The 22,516-nt window shown below is 33.8% G+C and overlaps 1 protein-coding gene across 1 annotated transcript; it reads right to left on the bottom strand.

Moving 5' to 3' along the window:
- Nucleotides 1-7,295: 7,295 nt before the first annotated feature.
- Nucleotides 7,296-22,135, bottom strand: LOC139492571 (uncharacterized). The gene is made up of 7 exons (XM_071280724.1): nucleotides 22,129-22,135; nucleotides 18,266-18,395; nucleotides 14,938-15,694; nucleotides 13,086-14,177; nucleotides 12,425-12,520; nucleotides 11,781-11,876; nucleotides 7,296-7,979 (listed from the first exon to the last, which is right to left on the bottom strand). Exons 1-7 carry the CDS (start codon nucleotides 22,133-22,135, stop codon nucleotides 7,419-7,421), a joined length of 2,739 nt encoding a protein of 912 aa, XP_071136825.1. The 3' UTR covers nucleotides 7,296-7,418.
- Between the last annotated feature and the right edge of the window lie 381 nt (nucleotides 22,136-22,516).

Here is a 22,516-nt window from a genome sequence, read left to right as displayed (position 1 = left end):
TTTCAAAATTCATCTTGGTCGTGTTCACAAGTGTGATACGGTGAGTCCAGTATTCTTTTTCATTTAAAAAAAAAATCATAAAAGCTTTTACACCAACAAATTAAATCGTTATTGGCATGCGGCAAATATTTGACTCACATAATCACAAAAGTGAAGAGAAAATGGGTTAGGAATCTGAATGATTGGAATATTTGTTTAATCAATTCAACATGAAATGTCGTGCAAATACATACGAAATAAGAAAATTATATGACAGAGACATATGTATGGTGGACGGATGCGGACTTTTCCCCTTTTCGTGTTTTCGGGGAAATCCAGAAATCGAGAAAGCGAAATCGAGAAATCGAGAAATTGAGAAATCGGGAAATCGAGAAATCAAGAAATTGGGAAATCGAGAAAAGAGAAAGCAAAAACGCAAAATAGAGAATTCATTTCGCGTTTTCGCGTTTCCGTGTTCTCTTTCGTGTTTTTTGGCGTTTTTGCTTTCTTGATTTCTCGATTTCTCGATTTCCCGATCTTATCTATGGAATTTTTTGTGTTAAAAATGCAGAATTTCTCGATTTCCCTATTTCTCGATTTCCCTATTTCTCGATTTCCCGATTTCCCGATTTCTCAACTTCTCGATTTTGCTTTCTCGATTTCTCGAATTCCCAATTTCGCGTTTGCAAAATGAAAGAAGTCACGAAAACACAAAAAGGCGAAATAAATGGCCGCATCCGGCCGCCATACATATATTCATTTATTTATTTGGTTGATATAAAATTGAGAATGGAAATGGGGAATGTGCCAAAGAGACAACAACCCGACCATAGAAAAAAACAACAGCAGAAGGTCACCAACAGGTCTTCAATGTAGCGAGAAATTCCCGCACCCGGAGGCGTCCTTCAACTGGCCCCTAAACAAATATATACTAGTTCAGTGATAATGAACGCCATACTAATTTCCAAATTGTACACAAGAAACTAAAATTAAAATAATACAAGACTAACAAAGGCCAGAGGCTCCTGACTTGGGACAGGCGCAAAAATGCGGCGGGGTTAAACATGTTTGTGATATCTCAACCCTCCCCCTATACCTCTAGCCAATGTAGAAAAGTAAACGCATAACAATACGCATATATATTCTTAAACTATATATAGTCAAAACAGTATAAAACCGCCAATCCTATATGTTACGTAATGATAATCATGATTGTTTTTGTCTTTGAGACGACCCATCCATTTTACCTGTTAACTGTAGGTGTCATTAGTCGGTGTCGACAGATGTTGAAAAGGTCTACTATAAGGTGACAATCGGTAAAACTCGACTTCAAAACACGCAATTTAATGAGCAGCCATATTTGTTAAATCATAACAAACAGAGAGAAAAAAAAATTGACGATTATATGATATATTTGCGAAAATAATTATAAAATCGTGCACAGAGGACTAAGTTTATGATATATACATGCATTGGTTCAAGAATTGGATAAACATTATTTTGCACCACTCACCCGTTTCATATGACTTTAACAGGTCGGGAACTCTACCATACATTGAAATGCATGAATTAGCATACTTATGTCTTCGCCACATGTTATTTACGTGTGACGCAATTTATATTTACCTGAGTTTTTGACCAATCCATTAAATGAGTAACAATGCATGATGGACTACTACGTGTTTATAATCAACAAAGAACACGTGTTATTTCCTAAAATACAACACATTTTTTCGTGCAATGCGGGATTAACATTTTCGCTAAGTTTTTCATTTTATGTATCCACATTTATAGTTCGTGATATAAAGTATTCGTTCCATGCTCAGATTAACGAACTCAAGAGTTAATGCGAAGAAACAAGTGTTTGAATTACCCGATATATAGCCATTAATGACATTGATATGTTTGGTGTTTGACACGGAGATTTCAGGTATTTGTCCACCAGACAGCAACGAAACAACAGTGAAAACACAATCACCCATACGACAAACTTATTAGTGTAAGGTTAGCCGTCGATAACAGCCGGTGCTAATATTTATAAGGGCAGCAACCTTCGCATAGAAAGTTAAAGAAAAATGTGTGATCCTTGAATTTTGAGGTCGTACAAAAAGGCGAAGACTTAGAGTTTGTCAAATATCTGATGGGGTTTTCACAATTTTTTTTATGATATTGTACCTTCATATATGATTAAAAAGTACTTTAAATCGACGATAAGAATGTGTTCATTATGAACACAACGCTTATTACCATAAAACACAGATCAAGATTCAAGAACCGTTCGTCAGTTATGTCCCTTTATTACTTTCGTTTAAACATATTTATTTATACTGGATTGGGAAACAAGTGGATGCAACTTATATTAATCCCTTTCCACTTTGCGGGTGCGAATGTTGCCTTGTAGCGACATTACCCTGCTCTTTTTCGAAATCTACAAGGGTGTCCTTTACGTGCAAGAGATATGACTCACTCTCTCTCTTAAAACGGGACAGCCATTTCTCGTCCCCTTCCGACGGACTATCATCGTTTCCTCAAGACCATACTCGCAATGGTGTCAAGGGAGGGCCGAAAATTCAGTTACTGTAATTTTCATCCTGGAACCAGGAACCTTTGTATTATTAGTCCGATACACTAACCACTACACCACGGCTCTCCACGGCCTTTATTACTTTACATGATATGCAAGCGGGGGCATAACCTGTGCCCATTTACAAATGGAAAAATTGCTGAACTTTAGTTTGCCTAAGGTAGCACTCCACAGTTAGAAAATAAAATTAAAAATGAGCCACAAAATGTTTTATCATCTCCTATTCCTGGATTTCTAATACATTAACCCAACTGTTTGTGTTGTACATGTGCATATGTATGTAATCAGTATATTCCATAGATTTGATTTTCAAAAGTTAAAAGAGTGAAAATTAATTCCTTATATGTGTATCCATGGCAACATTCTGCATTTATTTACCATAAAATATTGCAAAAAGGGGGGTTGACATGTCACATATCCCCCCAAAATTTGGATCAAACTAGAATTTCAATGCCTTTGAGTTTTACCTTTTTAGAAACTGTTTTCATAAATCTTCCTAATGATCAAATAAAAAATGGGTGTCTTTCGCCTCATTTTTTCGTAAAATCCAATCACAAAGTTCGTGCGATAAAAAGTTGGAAAAAAACATTACAATAATTGCCGGACCAATGTATGGTAGGGACATGCAAATACGGACTGTCATGCAGAAAACAGCCTATATTACATACTTTACATAACCTTGATGTTCATATAAACCCAATACAATGACTATTTTAATACTCAGCTATCCAAAAATGATTTTTATTGCACACTAGCTCTCATATTTGAAAAATCCACAGGGGCCAAAATGCGAAACTACACATCTAACTGTGGAGTGCTACCTTAAGGTGAAATTTTTCCCCTTCTGCTTCAATTTTTATTATATTTTCTGTGTTCTACTAGCTGTTACAATGAAAATGGTACCTTAGTTTTTAAAATTGGTTCAGTAATAAAGATTTTATGAAGGTTAGCAGTTGATGTTGAAACGCGACAAAAAGTGATTTAAAAATAAATGCTGGATCATAGTGAAAAACTTCAAGTCTGTCTCATTTTTGGGGTAAATTTCTAAAACTTTTCCCATTATCATATTTCAAATCATAAAATTACCTTCAAAGAGGACAAATTGTACAATTTTAAGGTATTTGAAAGCACTTATAGGTCAATTTTGCTGTAAATAGCATACCTAACCTTGGTTTAGAAGCTCTCAAGTAGGGTATAAATTTCTAGCAGTACTGGCATCATTAAATTTAATTAATGCCAAATTATAATATAAAATCCTGCTAAAAATGTTTATTTGACTTATTCGCGTTCAAAAATATAAAGCAATACATTCTGAGGATATCATATAAAGCGCAATCTTTGGTTACAATGGCGAAGCAAATGGAGTACAAATTTGAGACCGCAACATGTCTAAGTGTCAAAATGTGTATATTTGGTTGCTAAGGACATTAAACAATAAAATAAACATAAATTGCATTCCTAACAGATTTTTTACCTTCAGAACTAAAACAAGAACATAAAAGACTAAAGATTTGTGGTAAATTTTATCTTAAAAAGTGCATTTCTGTGCTTTCTGGTGTGCCATAAGGTAGCACTCCACAGTTAGAAAATAAAATTAAAAATGAGCCACAAAATGTTTTATCATCTCCTATTCCTGGATTTCTAATACATTACCCAACTGTTTGTGTTGTACATGTGCATATGTATGTAATCAGTATATTCCATAGATTTGATTTTCAAAAGTTAAAAGAGTGAAAATTAATTCCTTATATGTGTATCCATGGCAACATTCTGCATTTATTTACCATAAAATATTGCAAAAAGGGGGGTTGACATGTCACATATCCCCCCAAAATTTGGATCAAACTAGAATTTCAATGCCTTTGAGTTTTACCTTTTTAGAAACTGTTTTCATAAATCTTCCTAATGATCAAATAAAAAATGGGTGTCTTTCGCCTCATTTTTTCGTAAAATCCAATCACAAAGTTCGTGCGATAAAAAGTTGGAAAAAAACATTACAATAATTGCCGGACCAATGTATGGTAGGGACATGCAAATACGGACTGTCATGCAGAAAACAGCCTATATTACATACTTTACATAACCTTGATGTTCATATAAACCCAATACAATGACTATTTTAATACTCAGCTATCCAAAAATGATTTTTATTGCACACTAGCTCTCATATTTGAAAAATCCACAGGGGCCAAAATGCGAAACTACACATCTAACTGTGGAGTGCTACCTAAACCAAATGTTATAAAACTGATACACAATGCTGATTTATAAAACCACAAAATCCAGATTAAGTTTGTAATCTGGTGACGTCACTTTAAGAGGCTGTCCAAGGAAAACTCAGGCAATGGTTGGCACATCATGGGACTCAGATTTCAATGAAACTTTACATGAGGTCTATTTAAGACATGAAATGAAAAAAAAAAATGTCTGCGGAAAAAAATGTGCACGGTTGCCATGGCAACACGAGCATCATCATTTCGGCCTTAGAAACAGCCAAGAAAAACTGATTTTTACTACGTTTTCAATTCAACATTTCTTCTTAATCACAATTTAAAGAGCTTAACTATGTTGATACAAGATAATATCCACCTTAGTGTACCTATTCCATAAATTACTTGTTATAATCAATATATTGACAAAGGAAAAAAAACACCTAATAAGGACATCCAAAACACCAATTGTTCATTTTGCCAAAATCGGCCATTTTTGAAGTCTTCTGGAATTCCATCCATGGTAAATATTGGAAATTTACCATATAGAGCTAACAGATTATCATATTCTTTAATAAAAAGAACAAAAAATTTGGTGGGATCACATTCCTGTAAGGCTAAAAAAAATCGGAACAGCATACCTCTCTCAGCTCAAAAAACTGCTTCAAACTGTATTATTGCCAGATCAAACTTCTACACATGCATGCATATTTTTCTTTTAATAAAGTCAAATCTCATTATTCTTTATGAAAGGGGTATCAGTAACTAAAAAAATAATAACTGCTTTCCTGTTTAATATATTTTAACATTGGTGCAGCCTCAATTTCTCCATGGATAATATAAGATCACGATGCAAGATGATCATGTATTTAAATTACACACAAACTCACAAATAAGCAAATAGTGATGGCAATGATTTATTTTTATTCCAATAGATCAATCTAATATTTAAATAAGGTTCAAGATAAGTTGAAAGAACACAATATTGCAAAAATTACAGAATAAAATAGGCAAGGAAAGTATCCGTGAACTTCACATTTATACCCGTTTCTAAGACCAATCCCAACAAATTCTATTTTCGTCAGCAATAATTATTGTATGTTCACGCACTACAAATTTTTAAACTAAGAATTTAACCATGACCTCCTTAAACTTGCAGACAGGTGCAAGTATTTATTCCATGTTTCTTGTCTCTCAATTTACAACAATAAAAGTCTAAATGGTACCATAGTGCACAAGAAAACTTCCATTCAAAAAACTAATTTCTGAAATATTTTTATTTTTATCATGTTTAGTAATTGAAACCTTGACCTTTTATTAAAACAAGCAAAGTAAGTATAAATTATAGGGTTTGACAGGAATATAAACTGTTGAAAACAATTTTTAACACCTTTACCCCTATTCGCCATCCCCAATAGTCTGGTACAGGGTTTCCGCTGGCGGTCGCCATTTTCGCAATTTGCGAAAAAATAATAATTGTGGCGATTAAAATTCGTCATTGGCGAAAGAAATATATATGACGATTTATTTTCAGCCATCTTGTTTATTTACTTTTTTCGGGTTTCTTTGACTTTACCATGTTTACCGATCAGACAATACTCGGAATTCACCTTGAACTCGTTAAGATTTTGACAGAAAATCAATAATCAGCTGATTGCATTTATAGCTATCGACATCAAAGGCCTAATTAATAAAGGTGTTGATTGTATGATATGACAAAATGATATGGTTAAATGGCTTCTTTCGCATGTCATAAAAGGGATTTATTTACCGCTTTGCGACGCACGTGTTTGAAGCAAAGTTTACGCTTCCTCTCCTTCTTTTGAAAAGAAAATTGTTGTTATGACGAAAAATGTTCAAAAGCTAGAAAGGTCGCTGATTTAAAACTTTATCATTTAACTTTCATATAGATCATCGAGTGGGTACTTCAAAGTCGTTTCAGTAACACACGTGTTTCAAGCATATAGTTTTACTTATTTACGATGGTCTAGAAAAGAAAACTGTCATTATGAAGAAATATATTCAAGTGGTTGTCATGAGAGTAACCCTTCAATGTAATGACTACACCTTACACGAGGGATCAATTCCAAGTGATAAGATTCTTCGTTTTGTTGTAAAAATCACTTCTTGTTTAGCGGAAAGGGGGGGGGGGGGGTCAGATGACACCTGCCAGTTGGACATGTACACCTTACAGTCCTTCCATACACCAAATATACTAGCCCTATTGCTTATAGTATCTGAGATATGGACTTGACCACCAAAACTTAACCTTGTTCACTGATCTAAGAAATGAGGTTGAGGTCAAGTGAAAACTGTCTGACGGGCATGAGGACCTTGCAAGGTATGCACATACCAAATATAGTTATCCTATTACTTATAATATTAAAGAGAGAATTCAACATTACAAAAATTCTGAACTTTTTTTTCAAGTGGTCACTGAACCAAGAAAATGAGGTCAAGGGCATTGGACATGTGACTGACAGAAACTTTGTGACATGAGGCATCTACAATGTATACCTCCTTGTCGTTCACCTTCCAAAATATAAACCTTTTAAATTAGCTTACGCTGCCGCCGTCGTAACCGCCGCCGGATCACTATCCCTATTTCGAGCTTTTTGCAACAAAAGTTGCAGGCTCGACAAAAATCATTGACAAATTGAATGAATTAGTGCAAGTTCATTTTCCTGACGAGTAATTTCTATAATAGCATCATTTAGTTCATCATCAGATTCCTCTTTAGGAATTTTTCCAGATTGATTGACAAATCTGGAAAATAAACCCTGTACTTGTTGTGAGCTCAGCCATTCTTCTGGCAAAAAAAGCCTATTCCCATTTTCATCCCTGACTGCTCTTATTTTTTTGGAAGCCTCTGTTGGAGTATATTTTCGGCCAGTTTGTTCACCTTCCATAAATAAATTAAGTAAATAGTCTTTTACAGCTATGCTAAATCTCTTATTCATTCTTCTTCCTTTCAATGACCATCCTGAATGTAGTGAACATTGTGTTTTAGACTGTGGTGTCTGATCATCAGTTGCTTTTGAAAAAACACTTGTCATTGACTCTTTTATGTTAGTGCATTTACTACTCCAAAAAGTTTTTACTCGATCAGCATGCCTGATCTTATGATTTCCAATGTCCTGGTGAATGTTATATTCATGTAGACTAACAAATGTAAGACCACATTCACCACAAGTATAGTCATCAGTCTGCAAAAGAAAAAAAAATTACATTTGTATAAAAGAAGTGAAAAAACAGCAGAATTGAATAACTCTATCATGCATACATGTATACTTTGAACGAATTTGTGGGTATTTAAACTTGAGTAATTTCAATTATCTCCCCTGAAAAAAATCAGACCAGAAATATCCTCCTTCATGCACATCTTCAGGTTGTGTACAACAACTGGGTAAAGTTTCATCAGTTTTATTCTTTTTAGGAGTAATTGCGCTAACAAGACTTGTTGCCATTTATTGCTAGATGTATATTTAACTAAGTAAAGTCAATTATCTCCCTTAAAATAGTTCCAACCTTAAATATTTTCCTTTGTCCACATCCTTAGGTTGTGTACTACAACTGTTTGAAGTTACATCAATACTAAGGAAGAGTTGCACTTATGAGATGTGATGGACAGACAGATGGAGGGACGACAGGGTGATTCCTATATATATCCCTGAAAACTTGTTTATTTGGGGGTATAAAGACACTAACAACACCGGACACTAATAAAACCTAAACAAACATTAGACCTTTGGTTTTCCTGTTTGAATGGTTTTACACTAGTAATTTTGGGGCCCTTTATAACTTGTTGTTCGGTTTGAGCCAAAGCTTTGTGTTGAAGGCTGTACATTGACCTATAATGGTTTACTTTTTTAAATTGTTATTTGGATGGAGAGTTGTCTCATTGGCACTCACATCACATCTTCTTATATCTATGAACAATATTGTCAAAGTCTAGAAAGATTGGTCCATCCTTAATTTCTTTTGCAAGATGAAAGGATAGTGATGTTAACCACAAAAGAATATACATAGTATTTCTCTAATTTTTGTGCTATTTTCACATTTCCTGACCGGTGTGGGAAAAATATTTCTCCTCACTAGTGAAAAATCTGTTCACGGCAAATGATTAGTCGAAATTTGATTATGACGTCAAAATGTTTTGTTTTCTTCTCCATTTTCCTATTGTGACGTCATGAAAAAAGGCGACCTTGCCTGATGACCAGTTGGAAAGCAGGTCACGGTTTGACCCCAAGTTTATCAGCAACAATAGAGTCACGTGACCGTGAAAATTCAGTAAAAAAACGGATGAGACAAACCTCATTTTAACTCACTGAATACTATTGTCGTAATAAAAACTTATTGCCTAACTAATCTAGAGTATCCATAGTTTATTCTCGTCAAAGCTCACACATCAAATCAAAGTCCTTTATTCTTTATTTTATCTGCAAACTTGGAGTTTGGGTGAAAATTGTCAAGTCTCCTGAACGAAAAATCTAAATACGAGGAAACTAAAAATGATGGGCTGAATTTAAATCTAATAAAGCATCTCATTAAGACAAACACTCGATATGAATATCTCGGCAATAGAATGTTGGATACGCAAACGTCAAATTGATTTCAAACCGAAGCGGTGGTTTTTATGCCGATTTGTGCAAGTGGTTATCTCCCCTTAATATCACCAGTCAAAAATAAAAACCCAGCAAAATGCATAAAAATTAAAAAAGGAGTTTACTTTACAAAAATTAGAAAGAAAATATAGAAACTCGATTTATAACTATGTTATGATAATATAAAGAAGAGATACTTCCCCCTATTTTTCAGAGAAGGACTAAATTTAAATATTAAAAGACAAAATATTACTGCAGTAAAAAAAAAACAATTCAAAAATGTGGATAATGACACCTATACATGTAAAATTAAAAACCTAGCTATATTGAAAGAAATTAGATCTGGCGGATGAAATATACTACATGTAATCTTTATATGTGGGATCATTCCTAGCAGAATTTTTTTATAAACACTTAGAACTGATTATATTTAATGCAATAAAACATAGTTTAATATACAATTTCAATAATCTTTCTGAAAATTGATATAATTATTAAATAAATAGTACTGATCATATATATTTTATATTTTAAAGTGTGATTAAGAGTCACAACAAATTTCTTCAAATTAAGAGAGCCTTTAAACTCAAGCCTATGTTTCTTAGTTGAACAGTAAAATACAAAAAAGGGATTTATTAGTTTTATACCAAAAATATTGACAGAAATTCTGTAAAAAAATATGCTTTAAATTATAAGTGAAAGTGACACAATTTTGAATTTCAGAATCATTATTATTGTAAAATTAAACTATAAGATTAGCTTGCACAGTAGCCCTTTGTCTTATTTCTTAGGGTATTTTATAGATTATGAAAGTAAACTTTTTGGAAAAAATGGGGCTTCTTCTCTTAAACAGGTTGCTGTATCAGCTTCTTTAAATAATTACATATTTATAAACAAAGTTTTGTGTATATACTTTACCTGAATACTAGTAATAGGAAATGAAATGAAACTGGTGGGACAAATTTTGTGCATTTTACTTCAATAATGATCAAAGATGCTTAAATTTTTTGCCATTTGAAAAAATTCAATTTTGTAAGAACACATCTCTATGAATTAACTTCTTGTTTGGCTGACTTGGCTTGATAAGCTAATTTTTGCTCTTATTACCATAAAATTGAGAATGGAAATATAGCTTACTAAGTAAAGAGATAATAATATAAGCAAGATTTTAATAACTGACCTTCATTTTCTTTTTTCATATGTTTTTTTTTCCTACAGAATTTTCTTTGCAATGCATTTTCTATTGCTATTTTTGTGCTTTTGTCCTTCCACACAGTAGATCTAGGCTATCAATAATTTGTCAGATCTGTCAGAATTTTCCAAGACGTTTAGCTTTAAACGCAATAAAGAAGATCTTTGTTTGTTGTTTCACTTTTCCAATGTGTAAATTTTTACTATGCACATGACCCTGACACATATTTTGTTATAAACGTTACATGACGTATGTTGAAAAAAGAAAACAATGTCACCGTCAATTTGTGTAGGGGATCAAAAGGGGTTTTAGTTACTTTAAAATACAAGTATCGTATGGAATTGTGAAAATCCACAACTTTTAATCAAAATTTCATTCATGTCTTTAATAAAATCAGTATTTTAGAGCACTTTGAAACGGGTACAATGAAAAGAAGCTAAACTTTACTGTTTTGAAGTAGAAACGTAGCTAAAACCAGATCAAAATTGATATGGCTGGTGGTCACTAAAATTGATGTATAAAAGTAAAAAATGATGGCTTCAAAACAGTGTATAAATTTGAAATAGGTTTCCCGGTTTCATTTAAGATTATAACCGTTCTTTTTTGTATTTGGATACGCAAACGTCAAATTAGGAAAAATCGATTTTTTTTGGCGAACAAAAAAGATGGCTATTTTTTTTTAGAACGGATAGGAGAAAGGAATAGCAATAACAAGCTATTTTTGTAATGTTTGTATGTCGTAAAGATATTATATTGGTCACAAAACCTACAAATTTTTAAATTTAATTATAATAAAAGCATGACAAGTTGCAAAAAATACTTTAAACGTCAATCTTTTAGCCGATTGATTTGGCGGAGTTTTTGACGTTACGGACGACTGTAGCGCCACCTAATTAATTCCCCCTGCTATTGTTGCTGATAGAGCTTGACGACAACGGCCGTATCGAAGGACTTGCTTTCCAACTGGACATCGCATATAAAGAACACAATTTTCTGAAAATCTTTGAAAAAGAACGATAAAAAGCATTAGAGAAACAGATTCCGACACTATAACTCATGTATAACGATATTTCTCCACTCTCGACAGTTAAATTTTATTATTTAAAGGGCTCGGCAAGCCTTGCGCTTTAAATAATAAAATTTAACTGTCTCGAGTGAAGAATTATCATAGTACACTTGTTTTAGTGTAAGAATCTATATGTATCTGTTACCTCATTCATCTGTTCATGACTAGCAGCATTTTCCTCTGTGTTCTCCTCATTTATTTCCTCTATATTGTCTTCAACATCTCCTGTTTCATTTCTTTCCTGTAAAAATATACTAATTATAAACACATATTTCCAATATTGTTATCTAAAATTGATATAGGTGACAACAGTTAAGAAAGTAAATTTTACATAACTCAGTTTTAAACATGAAAAATTTACCTTAGTAAGTTAAAGGATCTTTGAGCAAACTTTGGACTTTTAAAGCTTATATATTATTACTTAGTTCAACATTCATGTAAAATGTACATTTGAGGAGTCCAAAAGGGAGATGAACTTAAAACATACAAACTTGCTGCATTTTGTAAAAACCTTTTCTAATTCAGTCTGTTGTTTTGGTGTGTTGGTGTAGTTAATATGTGTTTTTCATTTTTATTTTGTATACGTTATAATAAGGTTGTTGTTTTCCTGGCTTGAAAAAGATTTTTACTGGCCATTTTGGGGTCCTTTACAGCTGATTTGATAAAAATCCTAGCTTACTTTACCTACATTGTGTATTAAATGGAGAGTTGTCTCATTGGCATTCATACCACATCTTCTTATTCAATTATTCATATTGTATCATAAAACTAAGAAAAAAAAATGAAAACCTTTTCATTATTTGTTTCACTGTGCTTCCTCTTAAGGCTCTTTCTTGGTCTTATTTTACTCTTTCCTTTCCTAGTAACTTTTGGCATTTCCAGTATCTACAATATAGTCAAGCAAAAATATTAATAATACAAACAAGTTGTAGTAATTTTAAAGTTATAACATTGTACACTTCTTATTCAATATGAATTCATTAGTGTTCTTTGACAAAAAGGAAAAAAAATTGTGCTTCCTTTTACATCCACTCAAAAATTAGGATCAGGTTTTTTTTCTTTAAAATTCAAATTTTTTTGTGAATTTATTTCAAGGGTAAAAAAATAACAGGCATGACAGTGTAATACCATGTTAAACTTGAACATGTTTCTAGAAAAGGAGAAGACCTAGGGCAAAAAATTATAACTATATTTTGTTGTTATACAATTTTTTACTTGGGCCTTTCAATTTACCATCAACCTTGCCAATTGTATAGATTTGATATTAAAAAAAAGTTATTTACATTTGTACTTGGTTTTTCTATTTATTGGAACATTTTTATTTGTCAAAGGATTAGTTTGGTTAGAAAAACACACTTTGTCAGAATGTTTATTGATTAAAAGGGCTTTTCCTGCATGTCTAAACCTAAAATAATACTATATACTTGGCTTGTTTTAAATTTCTACTGACCTTAAGATTTGTTTCATCTTGTTTTCCATTTGACATCTTCTTCAAATCCCTAGATGAAATGAAGACACCTATGCCAACATCATAAGCTTGCCACATTCTAAGACCTCCAATCTCAAAGCTGAAATTGTTGTACATATTTATGTTTGGTATGGAACATTTTTTCATAGTCTGTGCACTAAAATCAACTTCAGCAACATACACATGTGTGTTCATGATACCACTATAACTTTCAAGGGCTCTTTTCAACTCTTCTGCAGTTGTAATATTGTTCCCTTCATTTCCAAACCGTTTTGCATGTATCTTCATTGGAGCAGTTCTTCTGTCGCAAATATCCTTACCGCTTTGAGCTTCACTGAAATCGTACCGAGAAATGTTTATCCCTGTTCTTTGAGAAATTTCTGGAATAGCAGCCATCAGTGGTCCACAGTGATAACAGGAGGCATTATCACTACGAAGATATACTGTATCTTTAGTTTCATCTTTGCTTTTTATGCAGTTTAATAAGCTCTCAATTATTGAAGCAACAGCATACCATCCTTGGGGGATACTGTCAAACAAATGTACATAACAGTCAGTATTGATTTTCATATCAATACCTCTGGATAATACAACACTTACATGCCAGTTAATTCCCTTTTTACCATAAAAATCAGTTTGCTTTTCACGGTCAAACCATGGAAGAAATTTCATGGCCCAATCCATAACTATAAAAATTTCATTTGGAAGAAGATTCTCAAGAACCAAATGTTTTGCCTGTTCTTGACTGACTGTTCTCAATACATGTTGCTTCCACTGAAACACTTTTTCCTTGCAGCTTTGGAAGTCATGCAGATATTCAGTTTTCATTTCTTCTGATGGAAATGTTCCATCTATAACAATCTGCTCTAGGTCATCAATTACAGAGCTCATATCTGTACACAGTTCACAACATTCGTCATGTGTATGATCACATTTCTCTTGTAAATCTTTTACGTGTGAATCACTAAGAGCATAATGCATGCAATGATCAGCTACTTTTGATGAGTTTTCAACATGCCATCTGTAATCGCAAGACAAATACCGCTTTGAAGCTCGTAATCTTCGTTGAATGTCCTGCAAGATAAAAAAAAGTATTCATATCATCCCTTATACATGTATAACATGCTTTATATTCATATGAAAATTATACAACTGTAAAATGCATTAGAAATATGGCATGCTGCATGATGAGTAATTGGTGATTACAAACTGACAATTGCACTGTAAAAAAATTACTCTACATTCATACATAGTTTCATCCTTCTATTATTATGTTCAAACAATTACATGTATAAAGTTATGATTTGGGCAAACATGTAATTTTTCCAGAATTTCATATATATGTAGATGTAATCTCATACGAATTCTTTGATCTTGGAACTGTCCGTGAAGATAGATCATGGACTTTCAAAGCATACCGTATTTAAGTTGTCTTAAATTATATTTAAAATCCATGTCTAAAAAAAAATACATGCATTTCATGCAAATATTTTTTCAAGCACCTGTCACAGTGAGTACTTATAATTGTTCATTTTTTTTTTAATTGCCATTTCACTTTTTTTTTTTAGAAACAAGATTGTAAATACCTATACATCTGATATTTATATTTTCATTGCAAATTTTGATATTTTTTCCGTATGAGGTTTAAATATTCTTTTAGCGCATTCATAACTGCTAGAAAACTTTGAGAATTGGTCAGCTACTGTCCACATGAAAACAAGTTCTACATAGTAACATTCCTTTATGGTGGGCAAACAAGATATATGGATCTAACTAAGACATATGATAGGACAAATTATAGGTCATCTGTATCCAAAAATATTGAATAAAATACCTTGAAATCATGAACTTCATTTTGAGTAAAATCCTCCATATTGTCTGTCAAACTGATTAGCTTGTCAAAAGATGTTATACCATCTGCTGTTGTATTGTCTAAACCACTAAGGCTTTTACGCTGACTTGCTGAACACTGCTTCAAAATGTTGTACAGGCTTGATCTTCCCAACGGTTCAAAGTTTGATTCTGAACAATATGCTTTGTAAGATGAAATTATTCGACTGCCTATTACTGTTCTAACAACATCAGGTACATGTATTTTTTGTCCAGTAGATAGTTTAAGGATCCTTTCTCCAAATGCAACATCTTGGACATATTGTGGCTGAGATACAAAACTTACAAAATGCTGAACTTTTTCGATGGGAAGTTTGGCAGTCATATTATGGTCTTGATCTAGCAATTCTGTTTCTTTGACCTTTCCATATTTTCTCGCAGCTTCTATCTTGTGTTTTGTCAAACCAGGTATTGCGGTCAATAAAGCCTCTTTAGAATATTTACTTGCAAATAGTGATAAAATTTGACGTTTAAGATATGGAGAATCTGCTTCTTGGTATGCAGCAATCATAGACGGAAGATAATTATCAGGACAATCAAGGTTAACTGTCTTGTTCTTTTGGACAATGCTCTTAAATAAGGTGTCTGACTGGTTTGGGGCAATCAGCTGTAAAGTTCCTAATACCAAGTCATCAGCTTTTTTCAAGTAATAACTTTGTGTTCTTTTTGACGCTGATTCCCAAGGTATTGTAAGCTGAGATCTGAAATATAAGAAGAAACTTATATACATGTAAATAGAGAGATAACAAGCAAAACTAGAGGCACATGAGAGCCAGAATTGCTCACCTGGCTTTAATAAGATTATTAGAACATTTGTATGTATTATCCGTAGGGTCCTATGTTAAACAAAGTTCCCTGCTGGCAGCCATCTTGGATGATGGATTGGCTACAAAAAAGTACAAGTAACTAAGTAACAACCCTTGGTCAGCACCACATTACTAAGTCATTAGGAACACATTCATGTCATGTTTGGCTTCAATCGATAAAAAGGTTTTCTAAAAGAAGAAATTTGTATGTATTTCCTATAGGGTCCTAAGTTAAAGTAAGTCCCCCATTGGCAGTCATTTTGGGGGATGAATAAAGCTACAAAGTAACATCACTTGGTCATCATCTCATAAGGATCAATCATACCATGTTTGGTTTCATTCCATTTAGTGGTTTTCTAAAAGATGAAATGTGCATGTATTTCCTGTAGGGTCTTATATGTTAAACTAAGTCCCCTGCTGGCGCCCTTATTGGATGATGGATCGGATAAAAATTAACAACATTTAGTCAGCACCCCATAAGGAACATTCATGCCATGTTTTGTTTCAATCCATTCAGTGGTTCTCTCAAAGGAGACATTTGTATGTAATTCCTATAGGGTCCTAAGTTAAAATAAGTCCCCCGCTGGCAGCCATTTTGGATGATGAACTAAGCTACAAAATCTAAAAAATTGTTTTTAAACATCATTCTTCTGTTATTTTCAAGCATATACTATTGACAACAAGAATGTGTCCAAAGTACACGGATGCCCCACTCGCATTATCATTTTCCATGTTCAATGGACAGTGGAATTGGGTAAAAAAAACTTATTCGGCCTTAAAAGTAAAACGATCAACCACAAGGGAACATGTGTACTAAGTTTCAAGTTGATTGGACTTTAACTTCATCAAAAACTACCTTGACCAAAAACTTTAGGTAGCACTCCACAGTTAGATGTGTAGTTTCGCATTTTGGCCCCTGTGAATTTTTCAAATGTGAGAGCTAGTGTGCAATAAAATTCATTTTTGGATAGCTGAGTATTAAAATAGCCTTTGTATTGGGTTTATATGAACATCAATGTTATGTAATGTATGTAATATAGGCTGTTTTCTGTGTGACAGTCCGTATTTGCATGTCCCTACCATACATTAGTCCGGCAATTATTTTAATGTTTTTTTCCAACTTTTTATCGCACGAACTTTGTGATTGGATTTTACGAAAAAATGAGGCGAAAGACACCCATTTTTTATTTGATCATTAGGAAGATTTAGGGAAACAGTTTCTGAAAAGGTATCACTCAAAGGCATTGAAATTCTAGTTTGATCCAAATTTTGGGGGAAAATGTGACATGTTCACCCCCCTTTTTGCAATATTTATGGGAAATAAATACAGAATGTTGCCATGGATACACATAAAAGGAATTAATTTTCACCCTTTTAACCTTTGAAAATCAAATCTATGGAAGATACTGATTACATACATATGCACATGTACAACACAAACAGTTAGGTTAATGTATTAGAAATCTAGGAATAGGAGATGATAAAACATTGTGTGGCTCATTTTTAATTTTATTTTCTAACTGTGGAGTGCTACCTTAACCTGAAACTCACACTTTTAATTTCTATGTTCAGTGGACCATGAAAATGGGGTCAAAAGATTAATTTTGTTTTTAATTAAGAAAGATCATATCACATGGAACATATTAATCTTTTGCATTTTAAATTAATTAATGCCCATTGAAATTGGTAAAAAGATTTGTACCGTTTTATTTTCAATTGAAGATTTCTTGCTGTTGTGCAATACTGTGCTGATGCGCATTACTGAGTTTTGTTTTCAGACCATTTTTGACACCGAACCTCTTGGTAAAATTTCATAAAGATTCATTTATAAATACTTAAGTTATTGTCTAGAAACCAAATGTCTACTGACAATGACACTAACATGATAGATTGCAAGCAATATAATATTACAAATACATTTTTTGTGCAGTCATGTAAAACCAGATGCTCCACAGAGCGCAGCTTTATTTTGACCACAGAGGTTGAACCCTGAATGGTTGGGGCAAGTATGGACACAACATTTAAGCTTGATACAGCTCTGAATTCGGATTGTGATTTTAAATAGTTTACACAACATACAATGTAGGTTTCTGACACAGAGTGCATGTGGTCGAAGAACTTCAACTTAAAAAACTTAAAAATCTTTAATTGGACATTTTCCTTTTATGGTCCAATATCCAAAATCTAAATACATTGTTAGATTCAGCATATCATAGAACCCTAAGAATTTAATTTTTGATGAAATCAAATAATGTTCAATTTAAACCTTTTTGGCCCCTTATTTCTACATGTACACTGTTGGGACCAAAACACCCAAAATCAATCCCAACCTTCCTTTTCATAGATTTTTATTTTCTTTTACTAAAGTTAGAATGCGAAAACCAAATGTCTTCAGAAGACAACCACTACGACGACGCCAACCTGATACCAATGTACGACCAAAAATTTTTCAAAAAATAACATTACCTCAATAGTGGAAAAGAGCCATCAGAAACAAGTTTGATAACAGCATTGACTTTCTCTAAGCCAGACATTTCAGGTTCCCATTCTTCATGGCTGCTCACCGTGGCAGTACTTTGAGTTGGAAAGAAATAAGCTGAAAATAAATACATGTATATGAATATTTTATTCTGTTGGGTATTTTACCAGTTATTTCTTCAATAAATATTAATCAGGGGCGGATTCATTTTAAAAAGGGGGTTCCCAACCAAGGACAAAGGGGGAGAGGGGGTTCCAACTATATGTCCCCATTTAAATGGCATACGATACAGTTTTGAACCTGTATTTACAAGTTGATGAAAATTTGCATATAGGCTATTTTTTACCTGATTAAATCAAATATGTCATAAAAAATATACCTTCATGTGCTACTTTTTGAGTAAAATGAGGTCGACATTTTGTATATTTGCTCAAAATTCAGATTTGTGTCCGTATTTTCTTTTTCGAAAGAACGACGTAACTTTTTTGCTTTAAAAGATAAACACAAATCGTTTACAAATGGATAAAAATAAATGTTGATTTGTTTGTATCCGTTCTCTAACTTAAGTTAGCCTTTACCAAATGTTATGAAACTGATACACAATGATTGTTCTCATATATATTTTGATGGTATAATACTAAACCCCTAACAGATGCGATTGCTCTTAATTTTCATATGATGAAGACATAATCATTGATGTCTGGAGCTGGCAATCGCTTCTGTTACGGGTTTAGTACCATACCATCAAAATATATATGAGAACAATCATTGTGTATCAGTTTCATAACATTTGGTTATGCCCGCGTCACACTGTCCCGATTTTTACGCCGATGGCAACACGATTATGGAAATTTTCAAAATCGGGACTGATCGTATTCAGATCGGGCTATTCGTAGTGCCATCTTTAACCATCGGCAACTTTTTCTAGACTTCGGGGACAACTTCGGGAAGGGTTCTAAATTTTTTAACATGTTAAAAAATCCCCGAAGGTGCGTCCGATGTTGAGGGTTCGTATTGAGTTCGTATCACTATCCTCACCATCGTAATGTCACCGGGAATGCATCTTTAAACATCGTATTGCATTCGTGTTTCCATCGTTTCCATCGGGCAGTTTTGACATTGCGATGTCTACACGAATGAATCACGAAGCTATCCAAAGGTCTTACGATGGCAACACGACTTCGTGAAGACCTCGTAATTCCGTCGTGTTGCCATCGAATAAAAGTACGAAGGCGACAAGATGGAACTACGACGGCAATAAATCCATCTAGATGTAAGTTAATTTTCGCTTTAAAATACATTTAAAGTGCCATGCATGCGCGATATGCACTGGTCAGTCTAATACGACAGTTAAGAAAGACGTTAACAAAACATGGAGCTCATATCATATGATTCTATGAGAACAAGAAAGGCGACAGCGTTGTTTCTATTAATTCAAATGGAACAAGAAGAGCAGCTATTACAGGCTCAGGATTTATAACATAGGCGGATCCAGGGGGGCCTGGGGGCCCGCCCCCCCCCCCCGTTTTGTGGGAAAAATTTGATTGATCATATAGGGAATCATTGAAGCATGACTTGAGCGGGCCCCCTTTAGGCCAGTCAGTGCCCCCTCTCCCCCTTAGGAAAAGTTCTGGATCCGAATCCGATTTACTTTTACAAGTAAAATATTATTTTTTGTCAATTTTTCATATCAAGTAACATAATGAAAATCATAAACGCGCCTCGTACACCAACACTGCAGGTACACGTATATAGGGAAACTATCTTTTTCTTCATTATTCTGATTTTTTATGTATCGTCTGAGTTGTTGTCACGCGATGTTACTCCATAACCACTTGTTTTCTAGATGTCATATTTTGCCGCATTCATTATTTTGTTGCTTTCCCCACATCCTTCCTTTTGTCTATATTATTATGATAATCTCCTGGAAAGAGCTCTTTTTGAATAAAAGGGATCAACGAACCCATTACCTTACCTTTAAGATAGATCAGTAAACATGGACATAATTATGGGTGATTATTCAGACTACTGCACACATTTTACAGTTCAAACAAGGCAATGCCGAGCGTGGCATCCCCTCGTATGTAACATATTGGGGACAAATATGGACACTATATTTGTATATGACACATGCAGAAAATGGTAAATTGAATATAAAATTGAGAATGGAAATGGGGAATGTGCATATTTGATACATAAACTATTTTTTGGGAAATCAACAAAAACATTCAGTAACTGGAAATACCTTTAATATTGTCTTTAGAACCAGCAGGTAAACAAATGAGCAACCAATTTCCTGTGTATTATGCTATTTCAAGGAAAAACAAAAAGTCCATCTGCATGACCTAGACCTTTGGCCTTGAACGGAAAAAATGTCAGATCATTACAAGGAGGAACAATATGCCAAATGTGGTTAAAATCGGCATATAATTTAAATGCATCGTAATCTGTACACGACGTCTTTTAGACATCGTATGGCCATCGCGCCATCATCGTAATCCATCGTGTAGCCTTCGTGATCCATCGTGTAGGCTTCAGGTGATATATGAAGCTTAAATACCCGTCTTCGGTTAACCTTCGTATGTCCATCTTTTGCTATCGTATATAATTTCGGCACCATCGTATAGACTTCGTTATTCATCGTACTTGCTTCGGTCACTTTTTGGTATTTTAACGAGATCGGTACCAACTTCGTACGAACTTACAATTTTCGCATTCGGGTGTCCATCGTATATAAATATCGGGACAGTGTGACGCGGGCATTATGAAATGACTATCTCCCTTGTCACAGTATTCAGTTATTTTCTGATGTAGAATTTAATGATTGTCTCCCTTGTCACAATATTCAGTATTTTCTGTTGTATTATTTAATGATTATGACTCAAAAGCAGATGAATTTGAACACAAGATGCATCAAACCGAAATCGATAAACTTTAAAACTTTGAGACAAACTCTGATAATTTATCAAAAGGTTACGTTGGGAGATTCTCCTCGCTTCTAATAAACGCTTGATTCATATGGCGGTAAATTCTTGTATTCCAGTTGGAACATTCCAACCGTACTTAAAACTATATTGGAAAAATCAAAATCTTAATAACAGTCATTTCGAACAAAGAAATGCAAGACGGAAATGGGTAAACCACAATAAAACAAGGGGAAAAAATGATCTCAGCTATATCGAATATAAAAACAAAACACCAGAATTCCGTAAGCGAAAACGAACCGCTGAAAACCTTTGGCAGGAGGAAAAATTCGAGGATATACAACTTGCTGCTGAAATGGATATTGGTGAATTTTATCAACGAGTACGCCGTATGCAAAAAAGCGGTCCATCAACTACAAAGTTGTCATACAATGGTACTGAAGCTACAAACGATATAGTCCGAGATTACTCTGACGTCCAACGGCTGTTTTGCCAGACAAGCTGGGGCCGTGGGACGTCAGAGCTCGTCCCATATCAAAAAGTGGATATTTGCCCACCCAAAATAGATGCGCTGCTTCGTCGCTTCTGGTGCCGACTGAGGGCCTTGGAATTATATAAATCGGGCATCAATCTGTTCATTTTTCATTTATCTCTTCATTTATGTAAGTTTCATCTACCTGCCAACCTTTATTTTTCCATATTTTTTACTGTTTTCACAGAGACCCATCGATTTCTGCATTTTGCCTTTGAAACTTACATAAATGAAGAGATAAATGAAAAATAAACAGATTGATGCCCGATTTATATAATTCCAAGGCCCTCAGTCGGCACCAGAAGCGACGAAGTAGCGCATCTATTTTGGGTGGGCTTTTTGATATGGGACGAGCGGGCGCATTTCATTTGCGCCAATTTTAAAAAAATCAAACCTTTCATTTGCGCCACAAGGTTATATATCATTTGCGCCAAAAAAAAACCTTCATTTGCGCCATTTTACAGGTATGACAGGTAATATAACGGAAAAGTTAAATATTATTTACGATTTATTTTGTTTTTTGTTTGTACATAACTCCCCCTGGATATATGTGTGAGTTCATACTCATTTCCAATACAAAACTGAGAGTCACTAAGGTTATAATTATATATATAGTGTTCACATGACCAGTCCAGTGTGAGGTGTCAAGATGGACATAGTCAAATCTGAGACAAACAGAGGAAAGAATTCTGTGATATTTGATGACCACATATATAGGTTATCAAATGTTTTAAAAAATGGAGACAAATCCTTCAGGTGTACCAAAAAAACCTGAAAAGCCA

This window comes from Mytilus edulis, chromosome 10 (genome assembly GCF_963676685.1).
Source record: "Mytilus edulis chromosome 10, xbMytEdul2.2, whole genome shotgun sequence".
NCBI classification, from domain to species: Eukaryota; Metazoa; Mollusca; class Bivalvia; order Mytilida; family Mytilidae; genus Mytilus; species Mytilus edulis.
This window is presented reverse-complemented; position numbering and strand designations above follow the sequence as displayed.